At 43.7% G+C, this 15098-nt stretch overlaps 1 protein-coding gene across 5 annotated transcripts; it reads left to right on the top strand.

The window, feature by feature from the left end:
• The first annotated feature begins 1115 nt into the window (after positions 1-1115).
• On the top strand, positions 1116-13972 carry SRSF11 (serine and arginine rich splicing factor 11). Of its 5 annotated transcripts, none has more exons than XM_039389641.1 (11): positions 1116-1277; positions 5150-5259; positions 6718-6810; positions 8036-8085; positions 8675-8802; positions 9745-9826; positions 10161-10292; positions 11262-11351; positions 11892-11987; positions 12608-12746; positions 12849-13972. In XM_039389641.1, exons 4-11 carry the CDS (start codon positions 8066-8068, stop codon positions 13044-13046), a joined length of 885 nt encoding a protein of 294 aa, XP_039245575.1. In that variant the 5' UTR covers positions 1116-1277; positions 5150-5259; positions 6718-6810; positions 8036-8065; the 3' UTR covers positions 13047-13972. The 5 variants fall into 5 exon arrangements, with proteins under 5 accessions (XP_039245575.1, XP_027574876.1, XP_039245574.1 ...); XM_027719075.2 differs by having other exon boundaries at positions 1186-4854; XM_039389639.1 differs by having other exon boundaries at positions 1200-1277; positions 4738-5259; positions 12849-13046.
• The last annotated feature ends 1126 nt before the right edge of the window (positions 13973-15098 follow it).

The following is a 15098-nucleotide window of genomic DNA, read 5'->3' as shown; positions in this document are numbered from 1 at the left end:
CAGCTCTGTCTGCAGAATAATTTTACTTGCTGTCCTTTACTTTATACATCCAATTAAAGCAAAATCTGCACCACTTTCAGGACATAGGAACTTTTTTAATCCATTCTGGACCTTTACTGAGTTGACTCTGCATCTAGTTTTTGGGAGTTTAGTTATGGTTTATTTTAGGGAAGGCACAGTTGTAGTTGTACAATTCTTTCCGGTTGTTGTAGGAAGCAGATATTTCTGCGGGGTTTTTTTTGTTTGGGTTTTTTTTTTCCAAATGACTCAATGTCTTGATTCTCTTCTGGATTTTCAGTGTCTGGGATTCTTTTTAGATGGGCTGGTTCTGAGCTGAGGAGTAGGTACAGACCTCCCTTGTAGGGAGGGAGGTCTGTGTTAAGGAGCTTTTCACTCAGTAGAGTGAACTGTAGCATTGCCTGGCTGAGGTTCTTGAACTTGTGTTTTGTTCTTCACTACTGAAGGACAGACACAAGCTCAGCACTGTGCATCCCTCAGGATGAACATGGCATTGCTGTGCGTGGGAGAGGCTGAATGGTGAAGTTTGGTCTAGAAGCTTGTATGAAATTGGGTTGATGAATAAAACAGAATCACAGAATGGTGGCCCATCCAGTTCCACCTCCTGCCATGGGCAGAGACACCTTCCATTATCCCAGGGTTGCTCCAAGTCCTGTCCAACCTGGCCTTGGACACTTCCAGGGATGGGGCAGCCACAGCTTCTCTGGGCAGCCTGTGCCAGGGCCTCACCACCCTCACAAGGAAGAATTCCTTCCCAGTATCCCATCTAACCCCACTCTCTGGCAGCTTAAAGCCATCACCCCACATCCTGTCCCCACACTGCCCTTGTCACAAGTCACAGTGATCTTTTAATCATCACCAATTTGGGGCCTAGATCAGGGAGTGTAAAACCCCTGGGTTTAACTGATACATAGTTGGTAACTTTTTATCTTTCTCAGCAGCATTTTCCTCCGCCTCCTTCCCTTCTCCCAGACAAAAATTAAGTTGCATTTAGGTGCCTGCTCATGGATATATTGAGCCTGACAACTACTGCCCAGTTCAAGTGAGGCAATAAAGGTTATTTATGCAATTTTGACTGGGTGTGGTGTAACCCCTGGTAACTGCTTCCCTGTCTCTCTCCCACAGTGACTCCCCCTTGCCGGTGTCGTCGCGCGTGTGCTTTGTGAAGTTCCACGACCCCGACTCGGCGGTGGTGGCGCAGCACCTGACAAACACCGTGTTCGTGGACAGAGCCCTCATAGTGGTGCCCTATGCAGAAGGTTTGTGACTCGTTTAATGGCCCACGGAGCCACCTTTGGTGGGGTTTCATTCCTGTCTAGTACAAAAAACCCAGCGTTAGTCCAATGTCAAACACTCAGATATCTCCATCCTGAAACCCTTGGTATGTTGCCTTTGGCCCCTGGGCTCAATGATTTCATTCACCTCATGAAAGTGGGAAGTTTTGTGTGTCTTAAAGTTTAGAATAATAACATTTTAGGCAGAATTGTTTGCAAATTTTGCTCTGTATCTGTCTCAATGAGACATTTCCCAAACAGACTTAAATGCAAACAGGTCAATATTTTAAGCAACTTTTGCCTTAATAATTAAGCATTTACTACTTTCACTCTCTTCATGAGAATGGTTTGACCCTCCCTGGAGTGCATGGGAGAGGAACTAGCATTCCTCTGGGATATGCTGTCACTGCATTTATTTGGGAACATCCCAAAAAGGCCCTCACTCTCCTTGTGGAGTCCAATATACCAAGGGTTTGAATAATTATGGTTTAATTCAAAAGTGATATCTTCCAAGAGGTGCCACATGGGCACTGGTCCTAGTTTTTTATTCCAAGTTTTCTTGTTCATCCTTGATATATTTAATAGAATTTTGCTAAATAATAAACTCTTCTCTCTGTTATTTGTGTGTGTGATTTTTGTAGTGGAGAAGGCAAATGCAAAGCCCTTCCAGATGACTGAAAAACAGTGGGTCCTCTGCAGCTACAGGGGATTCTAGCCATTAACTAAAGGCCAGCAAGCACTCAAGTCCCCAAGTGTTTTCCTGGTGTAACCACTTGTTAACTACATTTTCTCTTCTTCTTTTTATTTTTACATTTTAGGGTGTTACAGTAATTTGAAAGGCAATGAGCAGGGTTTTTGGAACTTACCTTAAAAGCAAAGTGCTGAGAAGACACCTCTTCTTACAGAAGTCTTATTAAACTCTTCTAGACTTGCTTTAGAAGTAACTGATTTCCATTGTACTTGTACTTTTCTTGGTTTACTTCTGGGAAAGCTTGAATTTAATAAAATCTTGCAGATTAAGTTTGGTACATGACCTGGGGTCAGACCTGTAATCAAGACACTGTAATGCTGTAGCTGTCTCTTAAAGCCTGGGGAGCTGTCTTATCTTATCTTTGTATTCCTGAATCTTAAAAGATATGAAATTTAAACTTAACAGATGAAACTTAATCCCTGGAGTGTAGTAATGTGCAGTGTGGCCTTTGAGCTGTGCTGCTTTCTGAGGGTACAGAACCCCCCCTGCAATGGAGTTACTGCTCCTGCTGCCACTAGTTGAGGTGTAATAGCAGAGCTGAAAGGCATCTTGTCCTTGTCTGTGTGTTAAATACAACACCAGTCCAGCTGAGTTAGTGCTGGAATATTCTCCAAGGCCCATGTGAGTAATGTCAGTGTTTAACTCTTCCTACAAGGATAAAACCACTTTTCTCTCGGTCAGTCTCACTTTGTCCACTGTGGATAAATCTGGCACACAGAGAAACCTGCCCAGTAGTTTTGCTTGAGATTGTGTTAAGAAAATCAAATTATTAAAGCAGAATATTGTAATGGGCCTGTTAAATCAAGGAGTTCCTCGTGGGCTGTACCTTGTGGTGTTTGAGCAGTTCGGAATTTGATGGTTTTGGCATATCACAAGAGATATGTTCAGCCAATAAAGTATTGCCCCTGGTTTGGTAATTCCATGGTTCTGTCCCTGAGCTGGAGAACAGTTTTCCCTTAAAATTCAGACTGCCAGGGTCCCAGTTGAACAAACTGAGCACCAAACAGCAAGTTTAAAACCCCAGTGACACTGCTCATGTGCTTAAAGCCAGGCATGTGCTGAACTACTGTGAACGGGGCCCTCCTCTCTCAGATTTTTACTGTGCTGATTAATCTGTGTCAATATTGCCTGTCACTAAAGCAAATGTTTATTATCTGTTCAGTGAAATAATTCCCCCCCTGTCCCAAGTTTTAGCTCACACAGACACTTTGGTGGTGGCTGTTGCTTTGTGTTATAGAACTATACACAAAGGCTACGGTAAGGTTTAGTATTTGTCATTTTCTCTGGGCTATTCCTGGATTTGGAAGGAACTCTTAAGGTTAAAGATGGCTGGGGGGGGTGTTTAGGTTCTTTGGTTAATGTTTGTTTCTTTTGTCTGTTTCTTTTTCTTTCATTTCTACACATTCATGCAGTATTTCATGGTTCTAACAAAGCAGCAGTAAAAAAAGCTCTTGAAGCATGAAAATTAACTGGTGAGGGGCCTCATTGCTTTTTTTCAATTGTAGTTTATTTAAATACTTTTAAAAGAAACGATTAGAGGATCAGATGCATGATTTTTTTTTAATGGATGCAGATCTTCTATGAGGTGTCTCAAGCTAAGTCTGAGGATTTGTATTTAGATGCCAGAAATGTTGTAGTTGCACTAATTTGAAATGTTTAGCTATAATTGATAAATATCCTCTGAGACATAATTTTGCATGCAAAATGACCCCATAATCTCTCTGTAGGTATATTGATATATTTATGCATTACTGCCCTTTGCCTCCATGACCTTTTTCCCCCTGTCCCTCCATAACTTTGGGTATCTAAATTGCTGCCAGCTCAGTGCCACGGGCCAGATAACAGTGCTGTGTATTGTACGTTTATGTAGATTATCGGCACTTCTCAGTATAGGTGGGAGGAACCATTACCTTTATTTAACAGTGGTTTTTCTTTTTTGTTGTTGTGTTTTACAGTTCTTTTCCCTGGTTCAGCCTGAACTATATACCAGGCCCTGCTGAAAATACCACCCAACAGTTTTCTTCTGCAGCTTATCCAGTTTCTCTTAAGTGCCCTGTACATATTGTATGTTTTATGATGAGATGCAGTTTCTTAATGTGTATTACAGAAACACTACTGGTATTTGCAAATATATAGTAAAATTGTTTTATTGAACTCTCATTTTGGGGGCTTGGGCACATTAACAAATTAATCCATCTGTATAGGGCTTTTGCTGTTGGATAGAGTAAAAATACCTACACAATTGTTTCCTAGTAGGGCCCTTAAAATTCCCTGTGCAGAGCAGGCAGAGAAATAAGACATTTGTCTTAGTTGGCTGCAAGATTTTGGGCCAGAAGTCCCCCCTGCCATGGCAGTTTGTAGCAGCATTCTTGGTACACTAAGCGTGGCACATAATGGAACAAATGCATTTTTCTGCACAGGTAAGGAATGTGCCACCATTCCCTGTATCCACCAGCCACCCCCAGACACACACACAGCCTTCTTGGAGACCTGCAGGGACTTGCATTTCCATATGACACGTCAGCAAAAGCCCTACGCTTGATTCAACCCCAAATATCCATCCTTTCTCTTTAAGTTTGACAAAATTTGTATGGTAGGTGTAAAAGAAAACAATAGTGAACTGTACCATATTATTAACCCCTAAATCAAACTTTTTTTGTCTTGTGTATCTTGATTTTTCTGTGTGCTTTGTAGTGAAGCAGCCGACACGAGTCGTTGTTCATAAAACAGCTTTTGAAAGTTGAGAGCACACCCCTGGAGAACCGACTGTGCTTGCTTACGTTTGGTTCATGACTTAAAAATCGAGTACAGGTGATGAAACCTTGGCAGTGTTAACAAAAAAGTAGTGTGTATTGTGCTATTTTTTTGCTCTAGAAACTTAACCTTTTGTAGAGAAAAAGGAACAGTCAAATTTTCACCCATTGAAGTTGCATTCTGACAAAAAAGTTAATGCTAAATATTAATAGCCATCAAGCTTTGTATTTTAGCCAACATAAGTACTTTCAACAAACTCAGGTGGTGTATCAGGGAGACTTTGCTGGGTGTATTTGTGTATTTTCTGCCTCTGGGATGGGATGCACTCTAATGCCAGGCTGTTTCTCTGCAGGAGTCATTCCTGATGAGACTAAGGCTTTGTCTCTCTTGGCACCAGCTAATGCAGTGGCTGGGCTGCTGCCCGGAGGTGGACTGCTGCCCACTCCCAACCCACTCTCTCAGGTAAGATCTCACCTGGGCTGGGCCAGGGGAGACCATTGGGTGTGTTCTGCTGGGTTCTCACGTCATTCCTGCTCTTTTTTTCAGGCCTGATGTGCTAATGCCAATTCCTAGAATAGTTCCAAACCCTGATGGTTGTTACAGCTCTGATACGAACTGGGGCAAAACAGTGATTAGTTGCTATGAATGGGATCTTCTTATTTCCCTGAAATGATGCTTCTGGTGTCTCAGGGCCCTGTTTGTTTCTGTCTCCCATCCCTTTTTATCCATGGTACTTGCAGATTTGCCAGCAGTAGAGATCTCATAGGTTTTAAATTCATGGAGTCCAAGGAGCTGCCATGCTGGGAGATTCCTTTCATTAATACTCCAGCTGAGGGGAAAATTGGAGCCTCGTTATCTGAACCCACAAGAATTCGTGTGGAAGATGAACAGTGAGAGTAATACATTGTGGGAACACACATCTCTTACCAGGGAACAGAGAATCAAAGTCAAGAGGCAAATTAATAATAATAAAGCTTCATTAATTCTGCAGTTCTCAAACCTACTTCAGCTTAGCTGAAGGATCCCCTTGCCATGGAGCTGCTCAGAAGCTTTTAACCCAATGTGGAGGGAAAATCCTGAATTTAAACTTGGAAACGAGGAAAGGGTTGGAAGAACCAAATACAGCCAGAAAGATTCTGTTCACTGAGAACTGTGTATATGAATTCCTGAAAGTGGTGGTTAAGCCACGTTAATTTTAGCTCTGTCACTCTGAATACCAACCTGGTCCCAGTGCACTTAATGGTGGAATGTATTTAACACGTCCATGTGATGAGAATTCAGTGAAGTCAGTTTTTTCAAACACATCTTGAAAGTGTGTTTGGTTTCAGTGTCTGTTGATCATCTCGGTCAATTTAAATGACCAAACATGAGCTGCTTTAATGAGGCTTCTGGAGGAATTTAAGGAATTCAGACCTATGTCATTATCCTACTTGCTCTTCCAGTAGCTTTTCAGCCCATTTGCCAGTTTTAACCAGATCTGAGAAATCTGCAAAGATGTAATACTGTTACATTGCCTTTTAACATAAAACATTCATTTCAATCCTAAATTGAATTAGAAATGAGGTGGTTGCCTCAGAAACTTATAAGGAATTTTCATTTTAGCACTGGAAAATCATTTCATTTTAAACTATTCCTTGAATTTGGTGGAATGCTTTACTTTTTTGCCTTTTTCCCCCCCCACACCTGTCAGGATGCAGAGGAAGCACAATTCCATCCACTTTCATATATAGTAAGCTTTGGAATCCCTGAATAAGGAATCCTGAAACACTCTCTCTGACCTTTCTATAATGTTTCCTGTAGCTGGAAGCTGAAGTAAAGCCCAGCTCAGGTTTCTACGTCTCATGTATGGGAATGTTGATTTTTTTGGGCTAACCCAGGTTTTTATTAATGACTGTGCTCTAATTGCTGTCTCTGTCCCAGATTGGTGCTGTCCCTTTAGCTGCTTTAGGAGCTCCTGCTCTTGATCCTGCCCTTGCTGCTCTCGGGCTTCCTGGAGCAAACCTAAACTCTCAGGTATGGCCCAAAATACCCTTCATTGTCCCCCCTCTTTTCTATTTTAAAAGTAATTTTCATTTATATACTGCCTGGAAACTCCAGTGATTGGTTTCTGTGAGAACCTTTTTGGAATAAAGAGTATCTGCTTGAATATAAAATTAAATGCCGGAAAGGCCTGAGAAATAATTTGGGAATAGTAATGAAATATTTTAAATGTGTCATAATCAGGTCATGAGCCTGTCTTGTACTTAGAGTAAAAAAAAATAGTTTGACTTTTTAATCTTTTAGGTGTAGAAAACAGATCGGAGACTTTGTTAGGCTGTTAAAGCTGGATAAAAAGGCTTTACATACTAAGTAATAATAGAATATTGAATATATTTATATAAATATATAAAACTATATTAACATAGTGAGCGTATACATATATTTACAAATAGAATTTTTAAGATATAAGAACCAAATACTGTACAGTAGCAATAATTAAATGCACTGCTGACAAACCCAGCATTTAGCACTCTTTTTATGCATTCCATGTGGAGGAAAAGCAAATCATGGTGAAAATGAAATTACAAATGGAAAAAATAAATATTTTAAATGCATATTAGAAAAATCTGAGGTTGGTGTGATGGAGAATTGTCTCCTGTGCATTAAACCAGCTGAATGTGACAAACTGTTACATATATGTAAAAGAAAATGAGTGAGGACTAAACATTTTGTTAATACCTCACTGGTACAGGAAGTGACTAATCCTAACACCTGGATTTTCCTAAGAGCTGTGGAATACATGTTTTCATGGAATTTTTAGATGTTTACTGTTCATAAATTGGCATTGAGGCCCTTAGCGAACAGGAAGCTTTGTTCTCTGAGGACTCTGTTCTCCTGAATTAACAGAGAAATACCCTGGTTATTAAAATGTGTGTGTGTGTGTGTATATATATGCACACCAGCAGTGTATTTTTATATATTTCTGTTTTTATGCCCTGATTCTGTCCAGGGCAGGGCCTGTGTTTGGCTGCTGTGGAAAATAAAGCCCCTGAGCACCACTGCAGTGTGATGTTCACACCTTCCCGCCATCCTCCAGTTAAACCAGATCAATGTGCCTTTTCCTCTTTGTCTGGGGGTGTTCTGGTCTGGGTTTTCCATCTGTGAAGAATTCCTGCCTAAGCCACTGCTGAGGGGACGTTCAAGGCAGATAGTCTTGAGTACACATGATTTTAACTTGTTGGTTTTTTTCCCCTCACAGTCTCTTGCAGCAGATCAGCTCCTAAAACTGATGAGCACAGTGGATCCAAAGTAAGCATTAACGTTCACTAATACTTACATTGCACTGCATGGGATCTGGAGAATATCCGTGGGAATTCAATGTCCAATCCTTGTTCTGCTGGAGGGAACTGGGAGCTTGGATGGGGTTTGGAGCACCCTGGTCTGGTAGAAGGTGTCCCTGCCCATGGCAGGGGGTGGAATGAGAATCACAGAATCAGCTGAGTTGGAAAAGACCTCCGAGATCATCAAATCCAACCCTTGATCCAACACTGCCATGGTTACCAGACCATGGCACTGAGTGCCACATCCAGTCTCATCTTAAAAACCTCTGGGACGGAGAATCCACCACTTCCCTGGGCAGCCCATTCCAATGGCTGATTACCCTTTCTGTAAAGAATTTCTTCCTAATATCTAACCTAAACCTCCCCTGGCACAGGTTAAGACCATGCCCTCTTATCTTACTGATAGTTACCTGGGAGGTTTAAACATGAGATGAGGTTTAATGTCCCTCCCAACCCAAACCATTCCGGGATTCCCTGATTCTAAGAACAGGCTCAAACAGTGGACACCTGTATCCCTTGGATTCATCAATAGGAATTTCTGGAACTCTGTTCCCCAGGTTGAACCATGTGGCTGCAGGTCTTGTCTCCCCGAGTCTGAAATCAGATACCTCCAGTAAAGAAATAGAGGAAGCAATGAAGAGGGTCCGAGAAGCACAGTCCTTAATCTCTGCTGCTATAGAGCCAGGTAATTCCAGACCCTAGGATGAGCCATTCCCTTCAGGATGCACTTTGATGTGGTATGTGATAGAAGCTAATGGGCTGCAGTATACTGGCTTAATGCTTCTGCTTTGTACTGGCTGCATTTATAGCTGGTAGGGTTTTAATTGACCTCCAGTGGATGCTCCATGTGTCCTACAGGATGGGGCAGGGATTAAGCTATTGTTTTTCTCAAAATTCACTTACTTGAAGATTGTGAAACGCCCAGTTACTGTTGCTGTCTCTGAGATTTCATGGGAACAGCAATGACCTCACCAGTTGACACCCCAGTGATGCTTGTTCTCAGGGATGGTTTCTTTTATCTCAGTTTCTAATCTGTGCAGGTTTGTAAATAATTCTCTTTTTTGTAGCTTTTTTGCAGCAGATTTTATTTTAGAACAAGCTGCAGCAGTTCTCCCACAAATGTCAGAACTATCAAATCTGAGAGGCAGTAGTTTGAAACACTGAAAATACAATTTTGCAGCCTCCTGATGATTTTGGGGAAAAAACAGAACTCCTGTTCTTGTCTTATATCAGAAAAAATGTGCTGGTTGCTTTTGCTTTTTTGTGGGAAATTCAAAACAATCATTTGAGAGGTTCTTTAGCCTCTCACAAAATGGCAGATTCTGGAATTTGCACAAGACTTTCCATAGGCCTGCAGCCACCAGCTTTTAACTGACTTTAATTAAGTCTTTTCTAAATTTTTACTTCTTCAGTTTTGCATAAAACACTGTTATTTTATGTCAGATGTCTCTGTCATGTTCATTCTTTCTATCCTCTTGTGAAGAAAATGGTAGATAAGCCCTAATTTCAGATGTCAAAATGAGATTTTCTTTATCTATTTATATGTATTACATGAAGCTCCAGGTCCTTTCCTTTATAAAATCCTTTTAAATACTAAAATAATGCTTGAGGTTTTTTCCCTTTTCAGACAAAAAAGACGAAAAAAGAAGACATTCAAGGTCGAGGTCGCGCTCGAGGAGGAGGAGAACACCTTCTTCATCCAGACACAGGTAAAGGTATCTCATGGGCTTTAAAAAACCCTCCCAGAGCTGAAAGAATTCCTTAAAAAATACTTCTTGAAAGGGCCCCTTTCATTTGGTTTACTGTTCTGAAGATTTATTCTCATTTGAACAGGACTTCCTAGAGCTCCTCTGCAATATGACTGATAATTCCGTACAGTGGGTTAGTAAGGGCTGATTGATTTGAGACTTTTCGTTGTGTTCTGTATAATTCTCTGCATTTCTATCTGGTTGTGCCTCGCAGTGCTGTTACCACTGACTCCCTGATGGTGACAGGCCTCTCAGAATGTCCTGTGTCTGACCCTGTGTTGTGTGTTCCTGGCAGACGGTCCAGAAGCAGATCAAGGAGAAGGTCCCATTCCAAATCCAGAAGTAGGAGGCGATCCAAAAGCCCCAGGCGAAGGAGATCTCATTCCAGAGAGAGAAGCAGGAGGTCCAGGAGCACATCCAAAACCAGGTAATGGCTTCAGGAAATCTCTCCTGACCAGGAATTTACCCTGACCAGTGGGGTGCCTGTCTCTGTGTGCTGGGCACTGCTGAGGTGCCTCCAGTGCTGGGGCAGTTCTGGGCCCCTCAGTTCAGGAACGATGGGGAATGGCTGGAGCGTGTCCAGAGAAGGGAACAGAGCTGGGGAAGGGTCTGGAGCAGCTGAGGGAGCTGGGGAGGCTCAGCCTGGAGAAAAGGAGGCTAAGGGGGACCTTCTGGCTCTGCAACTCCCTGACAGGAGGGTGGAGCCGGAGGGGGTTGGGCTCTGCTCCCAGGGAACAAGGGACAGGACAAGAGGAAATGGCCTCAAGCTGTGCCAGGGGATGCTCAGGTTGGACCTCAGGAGGAATTTCTTCCTGGAAAGAATGGTCAGGCACTGGAAGGGGCTGCCCAGGGAGGTGGTGGAGTCCCCATCCCTGGAGGTGTCCAAGGAACGACTGGACGTGGCACTCAGTGCTCTGGGCTGGGTGACAAGGTGGGGATCGGGCACAGGTTGGACTCGATGGTCTGGGAGGGCTTTTCCAACCTCAGTGATTCTATGATTCTGTGTTAGACTATTTACTAGAAATTAAATTACCACATTTTGGTGCTTGATTTAAACAAAAAAAGAACCCAGGACAAAATGAAGCAGTGACTCCTTTTAAAGTCACAGTTTCTTGTAACATCACTCAACAGCTGCCTTGGAAAGCAGGAAATGTGAGCACCTAGACTTGCAGATTTGGGGCTGTTGGTACAGAGAAACTGTAAAAGTTGTGCTTTTATTTTTTCTTCAGATAATTCATTACCATTATTATAATGTGCCTGGCCTCAGAAATCCTGACCAGACTGTGCCACCCTGTCATTACCAGCACTGCCTTCTTTTCCCTATGTAGCAAATTAGGAACTGCTGCTTAAATGGTTTGAAAATGACTTAACCTGACAATCTCTCTTTTACTAAAAGGGATAAAAAGAAGGAAGAGAAAGAAAAGAAACGTTCTAAAACTCCCCCCAAAAGCTACAGCACAACCAGACGATCCAGAAGCACAAGCAGGTATGTGAACAGGGGATTTTCCTTGGTCTCTCTTTCAGCATGATTTTGATCCACTTTAATATTAAATAGGAAGAATGTTCTTGCAGTTGAGCAACTGGTCTAGTGGAAGGTGTCCCTGCCCATGGCAGGGAGTGGAATGAGATGGGCTTTGAGGTCCTTCCTGAGCCAAGGTACTCCAGGATTCCATTGAGTGATGATTTCTTTGTGGATATATCTGGTACAGGCACAAAAGGACATGTACTCTCTGTCTGTAAGATACTTTATTCTTCCCCTGAAACTGTTATTTTTGAGGTAAATGCTTTGGGCTTTAACAGTTTCTCCTTGCTTTGTATCAGAGTGTGACACTGAGGTCACTGCCGAACTCTTCCTGATTTAGGGAATAAATATATGCAAAAGGTTACTGTTTCAAAAAACCTCCAAGTTTAACTTGTAATTTCAGCAACTGTTTAGTACTCTTTGAACAGGGCTGGGTTTGGAGACAGAGATGTATTTGTAGCTTTAATCATAAATTATTAAAAAGCTTCTGTGTCTTTGCTACAGAGAAAGACGGCGCAGGAGGAGCCGGAGTGGAACACGGTCACCCAAAAAGCCCAGATCTCCCAAACGGAAAATGTCCCGGTCCCCGTCTCCAAGAAGGTCAGGGAGTGACTAAAAAAATGAATCTAGATGGAAAATTCCCAAAATGTCACCTATAGGGAAGATCCTGGGGTGTTTGAGGATGGAGTGTGTTTGGGTGGATCTCTGCTGCCTGTTACCCCTTTTAGCATCATTTGATCAGCTCCAAGCTGGAGCTGCTCTGTTGTTGCCTGGGAATGCCAAGGGTGAGCTGTTCCAGGGGTGGTGGGAGTAGGAGATGCCAGAATTCCCATTCCCTTTGGCTCATTACAGTAGGAATCACCTGATATGGGGTGGCCCTGGGTGTTTGTGACCCTCTCCCAGAACGGGGAACTCAAGGTGCTCCTTTGTAGAACGCTGGCACATTGCTGTTCTTACTCTCCAGGAGTTGAACTCCATGATCCTTGTGGGTCCCTTTCAACTTGGGATGTTCCATGTTCTTAGCCTTGGCTTTGTGGTTGTTGTGCTACATCTGGAGCTAAGAAATTGGGATTTTGGGGAGTCTTCTGAATGTGCAGGGTGTTCCCTAAATTGCTTGCTGCCATTTTCCCTTGGGTTTGTAGTGAACTGTGGGTGACACTCTGGATGTGTTCCAGTCCTGGGGTGAGGGTGAGTTTCATCCTTCTGCTGTGTCATCACAGGCATAAAAAGGAAAAGAAGAAGGATAAGGACAAGGAGAGGAGCAGAGACGAGAGGGAGCGGTCGACAAGCAAGAAAAAGAAAAGCAAAGACAAGGAGAAGGATCGAGACCGGAAATCCGAGAGCGACAAGGATGTGAAAGTATGTTTAATAAACCCCTGGAGTCCCCCCTGCCCACACACCCCATGTGCCCCACCCCCAGCGCCCCAGGGCTGTGCTAACGTGTCCCTTTCCCTGGCAAAGCAGGTCACAAGGGACTACGATGAGGAGGAGCAGGGCTATGACAGCGAGAAGGACAAGAAAGAGGAGAAGAAACTGGCAGAGGCCTCTTCCCCAAAGGGGAAGGAGCCTGGGGCCGAGAAGGGCAGTGGGGACCTCGGCAGGGAATCCAAAGTGAACGGGGATGACCACCACGAGGAGGACATGGACATGAGCGACTGAGCCCCCCGGCCACCCGTGTGATTCTTTTATCTGTACTTGTTAATCCTCAATCTTAGATGTATCCAGCTCCGAGCTCTCCATGGTCTGTCCATCCTGTACTAACTCACACCCAAAGCTTGATAGAGGGACCTCCGTGCTCCAGGTGGGGGGGACTCGCTGGGGCCGAGGCTGCATGACCCCCCCACAGCATGGGCTGTGTGTGACCCCCCCTGTCCCCCTGTAGTGTCCCGGGAGCAGGGCAGGGATGCTCCGGCTGCCTGGGGAGTGTGGCACCAACGCACACCTGGGGCAGCCCCTGAGCCTGACACGTGACCTCACACCAGGGTCAGCCTTGGATCCCACCAGCTTTTTGTCCTCTTTGGTTTAGTTTTGGTTTTAAGCCACATGCTGGGGTTGGTTTGGTTTGGTTTTCCTGGTGGGTTTTGTTGGCTTGGCCAGAGTTAAAATGCACTGACCTTCCTGAGGGCTCTCAGTCCGTTCAGTGCTGTCTGGGGCGAGCTGGGATGGGTTTCCCTGCCTGGAAGGGAAGGGAAGCCCTGCCCAGTGATGGAGGGTTGGTGGAAGTTCATCCCAGGTGTGGTTGCTCAGGAGCTCACCCGCTGCAGCAGGGAGTGCATTTTAAACTGACCTTGGTTTGCTTTAAAAGCAAGTCCACCTGATAATGTACTTTTTACTTGATCTCAAGTTGTATAAACTAATGAGTTTGTGCTCCTGTCCCACAGTGTCCCGTCCCTCCCGCACACAATGACCCCCATGGAATTTGCAGAGTAGTTAGTCAAGCTGTTCCTTAGTTCCAGCAGCTCCAGAGCTTTTACTTTTGTGCAGGTAAAGAGACAAAAGTAGGCGACAGTCTGTGCCATGTCGATGTACAGTTTCGGAAATTGTTTTACAAAACTTTGATAATAAAACCCTGAAACTTAAACTCCTGTTCCTAGAAAACTTCTGGTATTTATTTCTACCACCCAACTTAACCTCTAAGGAATGAGGGGACTTTTATTCCATCTACCTGTTTGAAAAGGACCTGACAAGTTAAGCTCTTTAAAACCTGGTTGAATATGTTACACTGAAGAATGAGTTGTTCTGGTCCTGGGGGTATATGGGTTTAAATAGGAATCTGGAGTTTTTATGGGACTGCAGAGAAGGACTTGGGGGTGCTGGTGGGGGAGAGGCTGTGCTGATCCCACAGTGTGGGCAGCAGAGGAGGGGGGAATTCTGCCCCTCTGCCCCCTCAGGTGAGACCCCACCTGCAGAGCTGCCTCCAGCCCTGAGGAACAACAGCAGAAGGATGTGGAGCTGCTGGAGCAAGTCCAGAGGCCACGGAGATGCTCCCAGGGATGGAGCCCCTCTGCTCTGGAGACAGGCTGGGAGAGCTGGGGGTGTTCACCTGGAGAAGGCTCCAGGGAGACCTTAGAGCCCCTTCCAGTGCCTAAAGGGGCTCCAAGAGAGTTGGAGAGAGACTTTGGACAAGGGCCTGGAGGGACAAGACAAGGGGGAATGGCTTCCCACTGCCAGAGGGCAGGGTTAGGTTTAGGGTAGGGAATTGTCGAAGTTTGGGATTCTATAAGTATTTTTAAAAAGGAAAGTATTTGCAAAACTGGCTTATATTTCCATGCAACCATGACCACTCACCTCTGAGGAAGGCAGGAAGCCATAAGTGCTTCGTGCAGATAATGGCAACCCAAAATTTAGTAGCCTCACATTCCAGCTGTCACTCAGATCACCAGTGGTTCCAGCAAAGCCCCCAGAAAACCCCAAATAAACCCTCCTGAAACAAACAAAACAAAACAAAAAAGAAAAAAAAAGGGAAAAAGAAAAAAAAACACAAACAAAAAAAGCAAAAAAAAAAAAAAAAAAAAAAAAAAAAAAAAAAAAAAAAAAAAAAAAAAAAAAAAAAAAAAAAAAACAAACAAACAAAAAAAAAAAAAACAACAAAAAAAAACAAACCAAAACCACCCAACTGTCTGGAAGGAATAAAACCTCTACAGACACTCAGGTTTTGCTCTTCAAGTCAGAACAGAGCCCATGTTGTGATCAAAGTGAGCCCATTGCTGG

This window comes from Pipra filicauda, unplaced genomic scaffold (assembly GCF_003945595.2).
Source record: "Pipra filicauda isolate LSUMZ 115617 unplaced genomic scaffold, ASM394559v2 scaffold753_size109717_pilon, whole genome shotgun sequence".
In the NCBI taxonomy this organism is placed as follows: Eukaryota; Metazoa; Chordata; class Aves; order Passeriformes; family Pipridae; genus Pipra; species Pipra filicauda.
This window is presented reverse-complemented; position numbering and strand designations above follow the sequence as displayed.

Excerpts from the sequence above, each read along its gene's own strand:
- SRSF11 (XM_027719072.2), top strand. The coding sequence starts at position 4,993 with ATGCTAAATATTAATAGCCATCAAGCTTTGTATTTTAGCCAACATAAG. Across the intron at positions 11,352-11,891 it reads CGATCCAGAAGCACAAGCAG|AGAAAGACGGCGCAGGAGGA; the intron begins GTATGTGAACAG and ends TCTTTGCTACAG. Across the intron at positions 12,747-12,848 it reads AGAGCGACAAGGATGTGAAA|CAGGTCACAAGGGACTACGA; the intron begins GTATGTTTAATA and ends TCCCTGGCAAAG.